The sequence below is a fragment of the Dromiciops gliroides genome, chromosome 3 (assembly GCF_019393635.1).
Source record: "Dromiciops gliroides isolate mDroGli1 chromosome 3, mDroGli1.pri, whole genome shotgun sequence".
NCBI classification, from domain to species: domain Eukaryota; kingdom Metazoa; phylum Chordata; class Mammalia; order Microbiotheria; family Microbiotheriidae; genus Dromiciops; species Dromiciops gliroides.
The window spans coordinates 611553296-611567475 of NC_057863.1; the positions used below are offsets into that span (position 1 = coordinate 611553296).

Genomic DNA, 14180 nt, shown 5'->3' on the forward strand with positions numbered 1-14180 from the left:
ACAGAAGTAACTCAAGGAGGAAGCATTTATTAATTATCTATTATGTGTGGAGCATTTTACCTCATTTAATCCTCACAATAACCCTGTGATGTATGTTTATATCATTTTACTAATTTAATATTAGCCTCATTTTCTCACAATTTGAGAAACTGAGGCAGACAGAAGTTAAGTGACTTGCCTAGGGTCACATAGGTAGTAAGTATCTGAGGCTGGATTTGAACTCAGGTCTGCCTGACTCCAAGCCCAGTGTTCTATCCATTAGGCCACCTGGGGTCTCGGCTTAAGAAAAATGCTTCAATTCCTTGCCCAACATTCCTCACAGTAAGTATTACTTTTAGTCCCAGAAAGATGCTCCAAGCCCAACCACTGTAGTGGTTCCCATTTCCTGTTTTTCCAATCCTTTGGGGATTCAAAACAATGGTCCATGCAGGTAGCTCTAAAAATTATTTAATGGTGCCTTAAGCAGGAAATAATTGAAGAATATTATAAGTACCATATTAAATTACCCTGAGAGTTCACAAATATATGTTTTTCGTTGTTGAAAGAGGTTCGAGAAAAAAAAAACCTGTTGGGAACCACTGATCCACCCTTTCTTCTTACAAAAGAAGAAACTGAGGCCCAGAGACCTTAAGGGCATTGCCCAACATCACACAGCAAGTTTACTGCAGAACAAGGACTAGAATACAGGTCTCCTGGACTCCAAGTTCAGCGCTTCTCTTCCCCCCCCCCCCCCCCCCCCCGCACTGAAGACTCAGGAAGTATGCGATTAGGTCACCAGAGGAGTGATTCAGAGAACGGAGAGATCGATGTGGGCCAGAATAGTCAGAGAAGGTTTTATTGGAGGGCCAAAGGATAATTGTCATCCCATTATGGTATTTATTAACTTCTCTCGCCCAGCTCCGTACTGGAAGCTGCACCTTGGGTCTTTCTTCTTAAAAGGCTTCTCTGCCTCCCACCCATGACCTCACTACTTTATGAAAGGGTATGGTTTCCAATCCACGGACGGAGAAATGGAAGAGCAGTCATTTGGCCAAGAGGTGGAGCCTCACTCAAACCCTGCGGCTCACTCTTCTCTCATTAAGATCTCCACAGTCCTCATGGGTCCTTTACCCCCACTGTACCTACTGTATAACTCTGGGCTCTGCAGAGGCCTTTTCCAGAGCAGAGAACGCTCCTTCTGACCAACTATCAGACCTAGAAGGGACCATTTAGAAACCTTAGGGCTTATCGATCGTGAATCGATAAGCATTGATTAAGTACCACCGTCCTGGCCAGGCACTAGCCTACCCCCTAATTTACAGATGAGGAAACCAAGGCCGGGAGAACTCTGATCTCCTGACGCCCCCTCAGGGCCCTTTGAGTCTGCCACCCGGATCCCTCGTCTGTTGAATCCTAGAATCACAGAATGAGAAGTGGAAGAAAGGGTCTTTGAAATCATCTAGTAGAAGGATTCCTAATTTGTGGTCTATGAACTTCTTTGGGAATACATTTTACGGGGTCCCATGAGTTTGCTTTTTTTAAAAAATAGTTTGATAACTGTTTTCAGAATTAATTGTCCCCTTTGTGTTTTGTCATATAGATTAAAAAAAACCTTATTCTGAGAAGTGATTGGGGTCCGTGACACCAAAAAAGGGTTAGAAGCCCTGATGCAGTCCAACTCAGTCATTCCACAAAGAAGGAAAATGAAGCCCTGGGAAGGGAAATGACTTGTCCGGGGTCCCAAGGCTGGGATCTGAACCAAGGCCTTCTAAATTGAAACCGAGTGTCCCCTTTCCCTCCAGCATGAGAAGATGGAGAGAGCAGGGCTGCAGACCCCAGAAAGGTCTGAGAGCTGGTTGGATGCAATGCTCCGTACCCAAAGCCCCCAGAAGCGCGGGCAGCCCGCCTCTTGCTCCCCCTGGCCCGGGCAGGGCCCCTGGGTCACAGCCCCCGGGGGCCTCGGGCTGGCCCGGGGGCAGGAAGGGGAAGCAGCCTCGGAGGGCGCCGCGGACCGTCCGGGTCTGGCTCCGAGGCCCGGGCCGCGCTGACCCCCGGGCCCAGAGGGAGGCCGGGCGCAGAGGGAGCAGGGAGCGTGCCCAGCCTCGGGCCGGGCCGGCCCGCCCCCCGGGGGGGTGTCCCGGGCCGCTGGGCCCGCCCAGGTAACCCCATCCTCGGCCCGCCTCCGGCCCGCCCCCCCGCCCGCCTCTCCGCTCCCTCCTGCGCCGCATCTCGGGACTCTGGGGCTGCGCTGACAGTCGGCTCGGCGCGGAGCCGGGCAGCGGGCGCAGCAGCCGCCGGGCAGCCCGCAGCGCAGCGCGGCAGCGCAGAGACCCGGGAGCGCCCCGCCGGCCCCCGCCCGCCCGCCGGCCCCGGCCCGGCCCGGCTCAGCCGGCCCCGCCCCGCCCGCCGCGCCGCCCCCTGCCCTGCCCTGCCCTGCCCTGCCCTCCCCTCCCCTCCCCGCCCGGCCCGGGCCCCGGCCCGGCCCCGGCTCTGGCTCCCGGACTCGGACTCGGAGCCCGCGGGCTGCCCACCTGCAGCCCCGACGGGAGGGTCCCAGCGCGGCCGCTGCCCGGGCCGGGGGGCGGCGGCACGATGAGTCCGCGCTCCTGCCTGCGCTCCCTGCGCCTCCTGGTCTTCGCCGTCTTCTCGGCCGCCGCCAGCAACTGGCTGTAAGTGGGGCTGGGGGAGAGGAGGGAGAGCCTCCGAGCCGGGCTCGGGAGGGCAGAGCAGGGCAGGGCAGGGCGGGCAGGGCAGGGCAGGGGCCGCCGGGCGCGGGGTAGTGTCAGGCGGCGAGGGGCACCGGGCACTGGGGCCGGGGACCTGGGCTGCCCGCGCCGCGCCGAGCAGGTGTTCTTCAGACTCCCTGCCGCCGGCCCCCCGCCACGGAATAAGAGTCCCCCGCGGGCACCCCAGCCCTTCGGGGCCGCTGTCGGCCTGGGCAGCCCCGAGCCGGTGAGGAGCCGGAGCCCGAGCCGGGGCCGGGGCTGGGGCCGGGAAGCGCGGGGGGTGTGAGTGGGAGATGGCAGCTGGGGCTGGGAGAAGGGGTTCCTGTCCCGGGCAGACGGGCGCAGCTCTCCCGACTGCCCCCGCCTCCCAATCCCGGGGCGCTCCTGCTCCCTGCGCCCCGAGTCCCCTGCCCTTCCCCTCTCGGGCTGGGGCTCGGCTGGCTCGGCTCTGACAGGTCTGTTGTGAAAGTCAATTACTGAGAAAGACTCGGGTATTTAATAGCAGGTTAATCCGGAGAAGAGTCCCCCGGAGCTGCCTGTGCTCGGGCTGAGGTGCCGCCGCCGGCAGCCCGCGGGAGAGCTGGCGTGTAGGGACCTGTTTGTGCCCGGAGGGGCCGGAGGGGGGGCGGCGCGGTGAGAGGGGCCCGTCCCGGGCCAGGGTGGCTTCCTAAAGGCGGGGGAGATGTTGCTGACCTGGGTTTGGTCCTGAATCCCTTTCCCCAAGAAAGAACACGGCCTGGGCTGAATGGGAGGACTTCTCCACCCAATCCCCGCCTGCCACCCCCTCGCCCCCGCCCCAGCTCCCAAGCTTGTAGCTGGGCCCCTGAGGGAACTGAGCTCTTCCTACCCCTGCTCGATGGGGGGGGGGGGGGGTGCTGGGCTCCCTGGAGGGTCACCGAAGCCTAGGGTAGGAGGGGGTGTTGGAGCTGCTCTGGGGAAAGAGGCCAGTGCGAAGAGGGGGGGGGAGTCCTTCCTCCTCTCCCTCCCCCCTGGCATCTGCCCCCCTCCCATTCCCCCCAGATGCAGCAGCACCTGCGAGCATAATCCAGCCCTGTTTTATTTCGCTGCCCAGGGAGCCTAGACCCCAATATTGATCCGAAGACTAAAGGGGGGATATAACCAACAGTGTAGCCTGGGGTTTCCATGGAGACCGAAGAGAGAGGAAAAAAATTTTCTCTCTGCATGAAGACTGGAGAACAAACGTCTCCCATGAGTTTGCCTTAAGTGTCCACTGGTTGTTGCTATGAGGTCATTGTGGCCTGCCGGGCCTGCTGGGAAGGAGTTGTGTTCAGTTGGGGTCAGAGCCACCGGGGAGTTTGGGGACTGAGGTGATGTGGAACTTTTCCAGCTGCTCAGGAGACCCACTTGGGGCAGAGCCTGGGGGAGGCTGCAAGTGGCTGGTAGACACTTTTGTTTTTCTTGGATTCCTAATTTGATTAACACTTCGGGAGCTGCCCTGTGGTGCTTACACAAACCTCGGCCAGCGCCATACATCCCGTCCCCCCACCCCACCCCACCCCCGCAGCTGGGTGGGAACTGGATAGCAAACCTCTGAAGCTGGAGGAGGGGACCCCCAGGATTGAGCCTTGGGTGGGGACTGCCGGGGAGAGCCCTAGGTCTGACACCATGTAAGCAAAGTTCTGGCCTCACCGGAGAGTTGGGGTCCCAGGGATCAGTGGCCTAAGCTCCGTCTGAGTCAGGGCTATTTGTTTGTTTTGGGCATCTCGTCAAGGAGCCAAGTGCTACATGCAGCGGGGCCACCTGGGCTGAGGGCTTTCCTACCACCGGGATAGTGGAGAGTGGAAGTGATGGGAGCGATATTTGCTGGCATTTCTACAAGGCTTTCCTAGTTCGAAGGCGCTTTTCCCACAACAGTCAGATGGCATGATCTCCAAAGTCCTTCCCAGTTTCCAATCCTGTGATCCCTCTGATCCTGGTGGCTAGCTAGTATAAATCCGTGCCTTCCTATTTTTACAAATGAGGAAACTGAGGCTTAGAGGAGGGAAAGAGATTTGTCCTGGGTGACAGTCAAGTGACAGAGCCAGGAATCAGTTCCAGGTTTTTCTAACTCGTAGTGTGGATTCTTCCCGCCGCCACTAAATGTCCATTTCTGTGATCTTTTGGGGATACTGAGGGCACTACAAAACTACACACACACAGCACATACCTACACCAGCTCCACCCCACTCCCAAGCAGAAGCCCCTTCCCACTTCCCAGCCACCTCACCACCACCACCCCAGCTTCTCTGGTGGGGGGGGGGGGTCACACAGCCCATGGAGAACTTCAGCAGTCCAGTTTCTATATTATGGGAGCAGGGAGCGGCCGGGAGGCAGAGGTTGGCAAACCTGTTCTCTGGGGCCAACAGGTGGGTCGGGTTGTGGGGCAGCAGATCCTGGGGATAGCCTCACCGGCGCCCCTGCAACCACCAAAGGCCAAAGGAAGGTTTCTGAGGCTACACTGCCCTGAGCATTGGCATCCCGGCTCCTGGCCGTGTTCCAAGATGAGGTCAATCAACAGGCATTCCACATGTTTCAGAGAATCCAGGGGGACTAGACTCTCCAAGTTGGAAAGGACCTCAAAGGGCATCGAGTCCAGTCCCAACCGGATAAATGGTTATTAAATTGAAGTACTGATCATCTCCCAGTGTGTCTGGGGCTAGGCTAAAGGCACACAGAACAGCCCCCCCAAAAAACACACACACACACAGTAGGAAATAGAAAGAAAGAAAAAATAGCAATAACAGCTCCCATTTCTATAACACTCAGGTTTACTAAGCACTTTTATAAACAGGGTGTCCCAACAGTCTTAATGCAGTTTTAAAGTTTTAGAGCTTTCAACTGTACTAAGACTTTTGGGACACCCTGTATATTATCCTATTTCAGCTTCCAAAAAGCTGTTGAGGTGTTATTAGCCCCTCTTTTATAGTGACCATTAAGCAATTTGCCCAGCATGGTACAGTGGATATAACACATGGCTTGGAGGGGAGGAGAACTGGGGTTCAAATCCCCTCTCTGCCACTGACTGCCTGTGCAACCTTGGCCAAGTCACTTGACCTCCTCTGACCTTAGTTTCCTCATCAATTAATAAACATTTATTTAAAACCTGCTATATGGTGGGAATACCAAAATAAAGCAATCCCCACCCTGCAGGAACTGTAGCTAATATTTAAAATGAGATAGCTGTACTGGCTGGGTTCTGAGGTCCTTTCCGATCTAGACCTCTGATCCCCAAATGTAATCCATGGTCACAGGGCTACTAAGTGTTGAAGCCAGTCCCCAGGGCTCCCAACTCCAAGCACCATTTATGCACTTCATGGTGTCACCCCCTTGTCTCATGTTTTAGATAGGCTCTCTGCTTGAGAGCCTTGACATCTCAAGAAGCTTGACATCCATTTGGAAGGCAAGACTAACCTATGAAATAAATAGAGGCTGACGAGGCATTCTGGTGCATTGGAATTTGTCATCAGAGGACCTGGGTTCAGATTCAGATTCGGTTATTTAATGTCTGTGCCAGTCAGTCGATAAATATTTATTAAGCACCTACTATGTGCCAGGCATTGTGCTAAGTGCCAGAGGTTACAAAGAAAGACAAAAGACAGTCCTGATCTCAAGAAGCTCATAGAATGATGAGGGGACAACAAAGAAATGGCAGTGTACAAAAAAGATAAATTGGAGATAACCTCAGAGGAGAGGCACTAACTTTAAGAGGAATTGAGGAAGACTTCTTACAGAAGGTGAGCCTTTAATTGAGAGTTGAAGGAAACTGGGAGGCAAAGTTGTGGAAGGAGAGGGTTCTCTCTCCTTGAGAGACAGCCAGTAAAAAATCCCTTTAAGATAACAGGGCTCATCCTGATGCAGGTGGGCTATGGATACACAGGGAGGGTACAGCTACTCCTTCTAGGTAAGGGGACCTGCTTTAGTCTAGCCACAGAGATGGGTTCTCAGTGCCCTTCTGAAAGCTTGAGCCAATGGTGATAGAACTGCACTGGTTGTTGAGGGAATGAGGTTCTCTTCCTCTTCCTCTTCCTCTGAGGTTCTCTTAGCTACTCACTAGCTAATAGATGGTTTGCTGTGGCTAATGACCATGCACCTGGGGTGCTGTGAGGATCAACGATACAGAGAAAGAGAGAGAGAGAGAGAGAGAGAATGAGGGAAGGAATTATTGTTTTCCTGAGGAGGGAAGGAACAGATGAGTGGAAAGGAGGAAGGCACAGTGGAGTCAGGAAGACCCGAGTTCAAATCTAGCCTCAGCCACTTACTAGCAATGTGACCCTTGGCAAGCCGCTTGACCGTTATCTGCCTCCGTTTCCTCATCTGTAAAATGGGATAATAATAACACACCTCCCTATCTTCCAGGTTTGTTGTGAGAATCAAATGAGATAATATTTGTAAAGCACTAAGCACAGTGCCTGGCACATAGTAGGCTCACACTGACAGACCCTCAGGATGGGCCAAAGTAAGATACCACTCCCAGCCTTGAAGGGCACTTACTCAAAAGACTGCAGCATTTTTCAAACTGAAGCTTCATCCTTCGGAAAGGAGCTGCAGAAAGAGCCCTGGAAATGGATTCCAGAAGCCCTGCATCCAGAAGATCATTGATTTAGGGCCGGAAGAGAACTTAGAAGTAAACTAGTCTAACACTCTCATTTTACAGATGAGGAAACTGAGGCTTATTGAAATGACCTGCCCAAGATCACAGAGGTAGAAATGGCAGAGATTTGAAATCAGATCCCCTGACTGCCCAATCCAGTTTTCTATCCACTGTTACCTTTAGAGCCGACCTTGCCACTTATTAGCTGTGTGGTCTCAGACAAATGAGTTCACATCTCTGAGCTTCACTTTTACTCTTAAAATGAGTTGGAGAAGGAAATGGCAAACCACTCCAGTATCTTTGCCAAGAAAACCTCAAAGTGGGTCACGAAGAGTTGGACAGGACTGAAACAACTGAAGAACAATAAAAAACATATGGGTAGGAGGGTTTGGGGAGAGGGGAAAGACAGTGATAGCAACCTCCCCATTTGGATGCCATGAAGATCATTGTACCTAAAGCATGATGGACTAGGAATAGATATGCAAGTGTGGCTTCTTGTTATCATAGAATATTAGTGCTGGCTCCCAGTGAGTGGATGAGTGCACTGATTCCCTTGGGATCAAGCAGTTTGTGCCACATATTAAGTGCTTAAATATGCTTGTTGAGTGAAGGAAGGAAGAGAGGGAAGGAGGGAGGGAGGGAGGGAGGAAGGAAGGAAGGAAGGAAGGAAGGAAGGAAGGAAGGAAGGAAGGAAGGAAGGAAGGAAGGAAGGAAGGAAGGAAGGGAGGGAGGGAGGGAGGGAGGGAGGGAGGGAGGGAGGGAGGGAGGGAGGAAGGAAGGAAGGAAGGAAGGAAGGAAGGAAGGAAGGAAGGAAGGAAGGAAGGAAGGAAGGAAGGAAGGAAGGAAGGAAGGAAGGAAGGAAGGAAGGAAGGAAGGGAGGAAGGAAGGAAGGGAGGGAGGGAGGGAGGGAGGGAGGAAGGCAGGAAGGCAGGAAGGCAGGAAGGCAGGAAGGCAGGAAGGCAGGAAGGCAGGAAGGCAGGAAGGCAGGAAGGCAGGAAGGCAGGAAGGAAGGAAGGAAGGAAGGAAGGAAGGAAGGAAGGAAGGAAGGAAGGAAGGAAGGGAGGAAGGGAGGAAGGGAGGGAGAGAGGGAGGGAGAGAGGGAGGGAGGGAGGGAGGAAGGGAGGAAGGGAGGAAGGGAGGAAGGATGGACCTGGGCTCATGGAGGAATAAGCATGCACTAGACTGGGAGTCAAAAGCCCTGGGTTCCCATACTGCACCTACTCCTCGACATCTGAACAACCCTGGGTAAGTCATTACCCCTTTGCAAGTCCATTTCCTACTCCTTCATGAAAGGTGCAGAGGCAGATTTGGGCTTGATGTCAGGAAAGCCTTACTAGAACTTTGAGCTGCCCAGGAGTGGAACAGACCACCTTGGGAGGGAGGGAGCTCCCCTTCCCTGGATATATTCAAGCAGAGGGTGATGGATCACTTGTTGGGGATTTTGTGTAAGGGATTCTTGTTCAGTCTGGGTTGGACCCAAGGGATGGTCTCTGAGATCTGAGGTTCTGGGGGTAGAGACAGGACTGGGCTACATCAGCTCCTTCCCCTACAATCTTATGATCTTATACCGGGGCTGGTAAGAGACCTGAACCAAAGGAAGCAAGGTGGGGAAGGAGATGGGGGAGTACTGACTTCCTCCCTGGTCCAGCTTTGTAAGTGCCTGCTCTGTCTGCACGGGATCATGGGATAGGCACCAAGGATTGTGGATGGAGCAGTCTCACTGCTGTCTCCCCTTCTGACTCTTTTCCTATATTCTGTAATATTATGAGAATCCCATCCTCATCGCCATGATAGCAGAACACTTTAAGGTTCGCAAAGTACTTTGCACACATTAGCTCATTGAAGTCTTAAGATGACTTTCTAAGGTGGGTGCTCTTATTCCCATTTTACAGGTCAGGAAGTTGAGGCTCAGATTTGCCCAAGGTCACACAGCTAATAAATAGCAGAGATGGGATTGGAAACCTAGTCTTCCTGGCCACCGAAGCCAGCAGGGTGTGCTCTACAACACAGCTAGGAGGGACCTTGGGGGTCCTCTACTTCATCCCCTTCTCTCAAAGGAAGACCACACTAGAGCCCAGAGATGGGGAAGTGACTAGGGATAAGGCTGTGTAGATGAGAGCGGATGGGGATCCAAAGTCTGCCTTCTATTTTTATTCTTACCACACCTCACAGACAAGTAATCTTCCCCAAGGCTGGAGAGAGCAGGGGAGACCCCACCTGGCCTCCAGAAAATACCTCAGGGTGCCGCCTTTGTACCTCCCAGTGCCCAAGCCTGTCTCAGGGGACACAGTGTTCAGTGCCCAGTCCTCTGGGAGGGAGTGGGTGGGGAGTGGGATGGTTATCCCCATTCTGACTGATTCCCCAGGTGTGTGTCTATATCTGTATGTGTGTCTCTGTGTGTGAAGACCAAGTTCAAGTATGTCTACTCCCTGGGGCATGTCAGAAGGGCACAGGGCCCAGCTGGGTGTAATTCCCCAAACATGGGTGTGGTGTGGTGTGCCACTATGGACTCTGCTGAGCCAAGCTTGCATCTCTATTCCATGTGCGGGGTGGATCTGGAGGGCACGCAGCCGCTTCAGTCCAGGTGTGTGCTCGTTCCCTCACTCTCGATCACAGTTGAGGGTGTGTCCCACTGCCTCTGTGAAGCGCTCCATGATCACTACTGCCTCCTGGAAAGCATCTCCCCCACCACTTCGGACTCCTGTCCCACAGTTCTTTCTACTATACCACCCTCTCATAGAAGCACAGATTTCAGAAGCTACCTAGTCAATCCCCTCATTTTGCACAGGTGGAAATTGAGGCCAGGATTTGAACCCACAGCCTCTGACTTCAAATCCATCACACTTTCCATTGTGCTACAGAGCCTTGCATTAAAGCTTCATGCAAACAACAGTCAACCTTAAACTCCTTGAGCAGGGTAGTATTCAGTAAAAATTGGATGAAGAGCAGAATGAATGAATGAATGACATTTGACTCTAGGAACAGGGGGCTTCAAGTTACATTTTAGAGCTAACATCTAAGTTGTTACTTCTCATAAAAATCATAACATGTAGAGCTAGAAGGAACATAGGAGGTCATCCCCAAGGCCTTCATTCTACAGACAGATAAAATAAAGGTCAGAGGAATTAAGTCATTGAACCTTCAGCAGCTCTCTATTGCCTCTAACATAAGTCACAAACTCCTCAGCTTGGCATTCAAAGCTATTCACAATCTGGCACCAGCCTGCTTTACAAACCTCATTTTCCACTGCTTGCCTTCACGCTCTCCAGGTCCAGTCAAACTCAGCTGCTTACTGGTCTCTGAACTCAAGGTTCCATCTCCCATCTCCATGCCTTTGCATAGGCTGTGCCCCCCCCCTTAGAATGTATTTCCTGCAGCACCTTCTCTTAGAATACCTGGGTCCTTTCAGTTCCAGTTGATTCACAGTTGTTAGTTCTCTCTCCTTCCTCCACCTAGTATTTATTTACCTGAGCTGTATACTCCCCCCCCCACTACCACCCCTACCTACACATACTCTCTCTGTCACACACACACACACACACACACACACGTGCACACACACACACTCACACACATTCACACGTGCACACACTCACATTTACACACACAGACACAGAGAATATAAACTCAAGGCAGGTATGGACTATAGTTCCATTTGTCTTTGTATGCCCCATGGTACCTAATACCATGTGGCACAGAAAGTTCGCACAGACTCAATGTTGGGTGAATTGTATTGAGTAGATATCAGACCTGGGTGGCAAACTCATCTCCTCTGACTCCAAAATCCAGGGCTCCATCTGTTTCCTCGTTCTCATTCTGAGGACCTGGGTCTGGACTTGGGTTTGATTAAGTCCTTGCTCCTACTCATAGACCTGGGCTGTGGTCCCTGCATCCCAGGGTCTGGGCCAGTGTAGTCATGTACGTGGTGAGCTTGTATCTAGAAGCTGCCACACGTGCAGGCCTGGTCCTCCCCTGCCCCAGGCTATGGCCCTCAGAGTCAGGACAGATGCCCTCGCTCCCTCTGCCTCTCAGAGGCCCAGAGCTCAGGGCATTCCAGGAGAATTTGCTCAGGCACCCGGTGAACCAGCTGCTGTCTGCTCCATTTTGATTTTTCTCTGGGGCTCCTGGATTAGCAGCTGAGTGGCTCAGCCAGCATCTGACAAGAAGGGGCTCCCCAAACCTGTCAAAACTCGCCCAGCTCTTGGCCTCTGGCTCTGCTTGGAAAGCAGCATGCTCACAGAAAACCCTGCTCTGGGGCTGCTCTCTCTACACAGACAAGACCCTGGAGTGACTCATAGAGCCAGCTGGGCTCAGCTGAGAGTGTGGGGAGTGGGAGATAGGGGCCAATACCCACCACCCTTCCCTAAGCTTAGCTTCCAAAGGAACAGCAATGTCTGGGTACTAGATACTAGGACTTGGGAAAAGTACCAGAAGGAAAGTCAAGTCCCAGTGCAGCTGTTGACCTTGAACAAGTTACTCCCTCTTCTTCAGACCTTACTGCCCACCTTTGTCATATAAGGGCACTGAATTAGACCATCTCTAAGGTTCCTCCCAGCTCTGACACTCTGTGTTCTAAGGGCCCTCCCAGCTCTGACACTCTTTGTTCTAAAGGCCCTCCCAGCTCTGACATCCTGTGTTCTAAGGGCCCTCCCAGCTCTGACATTCTCTGTTCTAAAGTCCCTCCCAGCTCTGACATTCTAGATTCTAAGGGCCGCCCCCCCCCCAGCTCTGACATTCTCTGTTCTAAAGGCCCTCCCAGCTCTGATATTCTGTGTTCCAGAGTCCCTCCTGGATCAGACATTCTAAGCTCTCACATCCTAAGGTCCTTTCCATCTCTGCATCTTATCACCCTCCATTTCAGATACTGAAACCAAGAGACTGTCTGTGAAATCCACTCCCTCAATAAACCCCAATGCTTTCAACCCAGCTGGAAAGTGACCCCATGACCTGGCTGGGTCAGTCTCCAGATTTCCCCATGGGGATTGCCAGGTTTTATCTCTGTGTCCCAAATCTCATCCTCTGTGACTTAGCCAAGGGCAAAAGGAGGCCCGCTCCCTGCAGTGACCCCCATCAGCCACATTCCCTGAGCCTCCCTTCCCCCCATCCCACCTTCCTTCCAGGCACACTTTACACCAAGCCATTGCAAAAGATTCCAAGCTAGCAGAGGACTCCAGGTCTGAGGGAACTGGGCTGAGCAGAAGCCAGGAGAGAGGAAAGGAAGGAGGGCTGCCTGTGCCCAGAAGAGAAAGAACCTCTTCTGAGAAAAACATTGTGTATGCAGGGAGAGCAGGACCCCACTTCTGGGAAAGAGAGGGGAGATATGATCTCTGGGGGTTGGGTGGCTGTTGCTCTGAGATGACTCCCTTGGGCAGTTCAGTAATAGTAGAAAGAACACTGGACTTGGGGTCAGGAAAGAGCTGGGTGTGAATCTTGACTAAGCCACATAACCTTAGAAGGACAACTAGGGGGCACTATAATGGATCAAGTGCTGGCCTAGAGTCAGGCTCCTTAGTTCAAATCTAGCCACAGATGCTAGCTATGCGACCCTGGACAAGTCACTTAACCCTGTTTGCCTCAGTTTCATCATCTATATAATGAGCTGGAGAAGGAAATGGTAAACCACTAAAGTATTTCTAATATGAGAACCCCAAATGGGGTCACAAAGAGTCAGAGAGAACTGAACAAGAGCAAACATGGGGTTGGGGGAGGAAGGGAAGGAATTACCTTGACTTGTTTTGCCATAACCCTTCTTTTTTGATCTCCTTTGAAGCCTCACCCGGAGCAGCAGACATTTTATTCCTAGTATAGACATATGTCTCAAATGAGTTAATATTTGTAAAGTACTTAGCAAAGTGCCCAGCACATAGTAGGCACTTAATAATGCTTGTCCCCTTCCCATTTCTCCATATTACCTCCTCAAGCATCCCCTGGTTCCTCCTAATGATAACAGTCCCATTTCTAAAGCACTTTTTAAAGATTTAGGAAATACTTTAAACAACTCTATGATGCATGTAAGCGTGACTATTACCATATCATGTGACCTAAACATAAAATGTAATGTTTTTTAAATAGACAAGAACAAAAAGGAGATACTTTTCCGAGCAATAGTTAAGGGGAAAATTCTAAACCAAGTAAGGGACAGAAATGAGCTTTCAAAAGAAGAGACAGTTTCAAACCCATAAAATGTCAACGTTTTTGCACAAATGCCTAGAATAGGAAGAAAAATTATCAAATCAGAAAAAATCATTCTATTGTATATCTCAGTCTGATATCTAAGACAGAGGGAATGGACATAAACACATGTATATAAAATCAAGAGCCATCCTCAATGAAACTGTGGTAAAGGACATAAACAGAGTTTGCCAACAATCATATGGGAAAATTCTCTAAATCATAACTTAAAAGATAAAAACTCTGAGCCTTCATCTTAGGCTCATCAGGTTGGCATAGGTGGCGAAAAAAAAAGACTAAAAGACGGTCAATGTTGGAGGGACTGACAAAGTTCCCAATTGTTCCAACCATTCTGTAAAACATTTTGGAATTCTGGGGGCGGGGGTAAGGACAGGAAATTGCTCACATCCCTTTACTTAGTGTTCCTATTACTGAGCATATACCCCAAGGAGATCAATTATTATATGCAATTATCATCACTTATTTTTTTTACCAAGAAGGAACTGAGGCTCGGAAAAGGTGAAATGGCTTGCCCATTGTTGGACAATTAGGAAGTCCGTTAACTGAGCCCCTAGGTGTCTGACTCTATCTGTCATTCTTCACGCTCTATGTCTCCCTCTCCGTGATTTGAGGGGGCAAAGAGGAAATGACCAAAGGATCAGGAACTACGATTCCGGGGTGTAGTCAGTCCTTCTGTGAACAGAGTAGGTATT

General features: G+C 51.7%; 1 protein-coding gene across 2 annotated transcripts in view; it reads left to right on the forward strand.

Annotated features, from left to right (window-relative positions):
• The first annotated feature begins 2553 nt into the window (after positions 1-2553).
• Positions 2554-14180, forward strand: part of WNT4 (Wnt family member 4) — a 51790-nt gene continuing 40163 nt past the window's right edge. For both annotated transcript variants that reach the window (XR_006355466.1, XM_043990816.1), the window contains exon 1: positions 2554-2648. Coding sequence is in view for 1 of the 2 variants with exons in the window: in XM_043990816.1 (XP_043846751.1) it covers positions 2572-2648 (77 nt within the window). In the remaining variant the exon portion in view is untranslated. The remainder of the gene's footprint in view (positions 2649-14180) is intronic.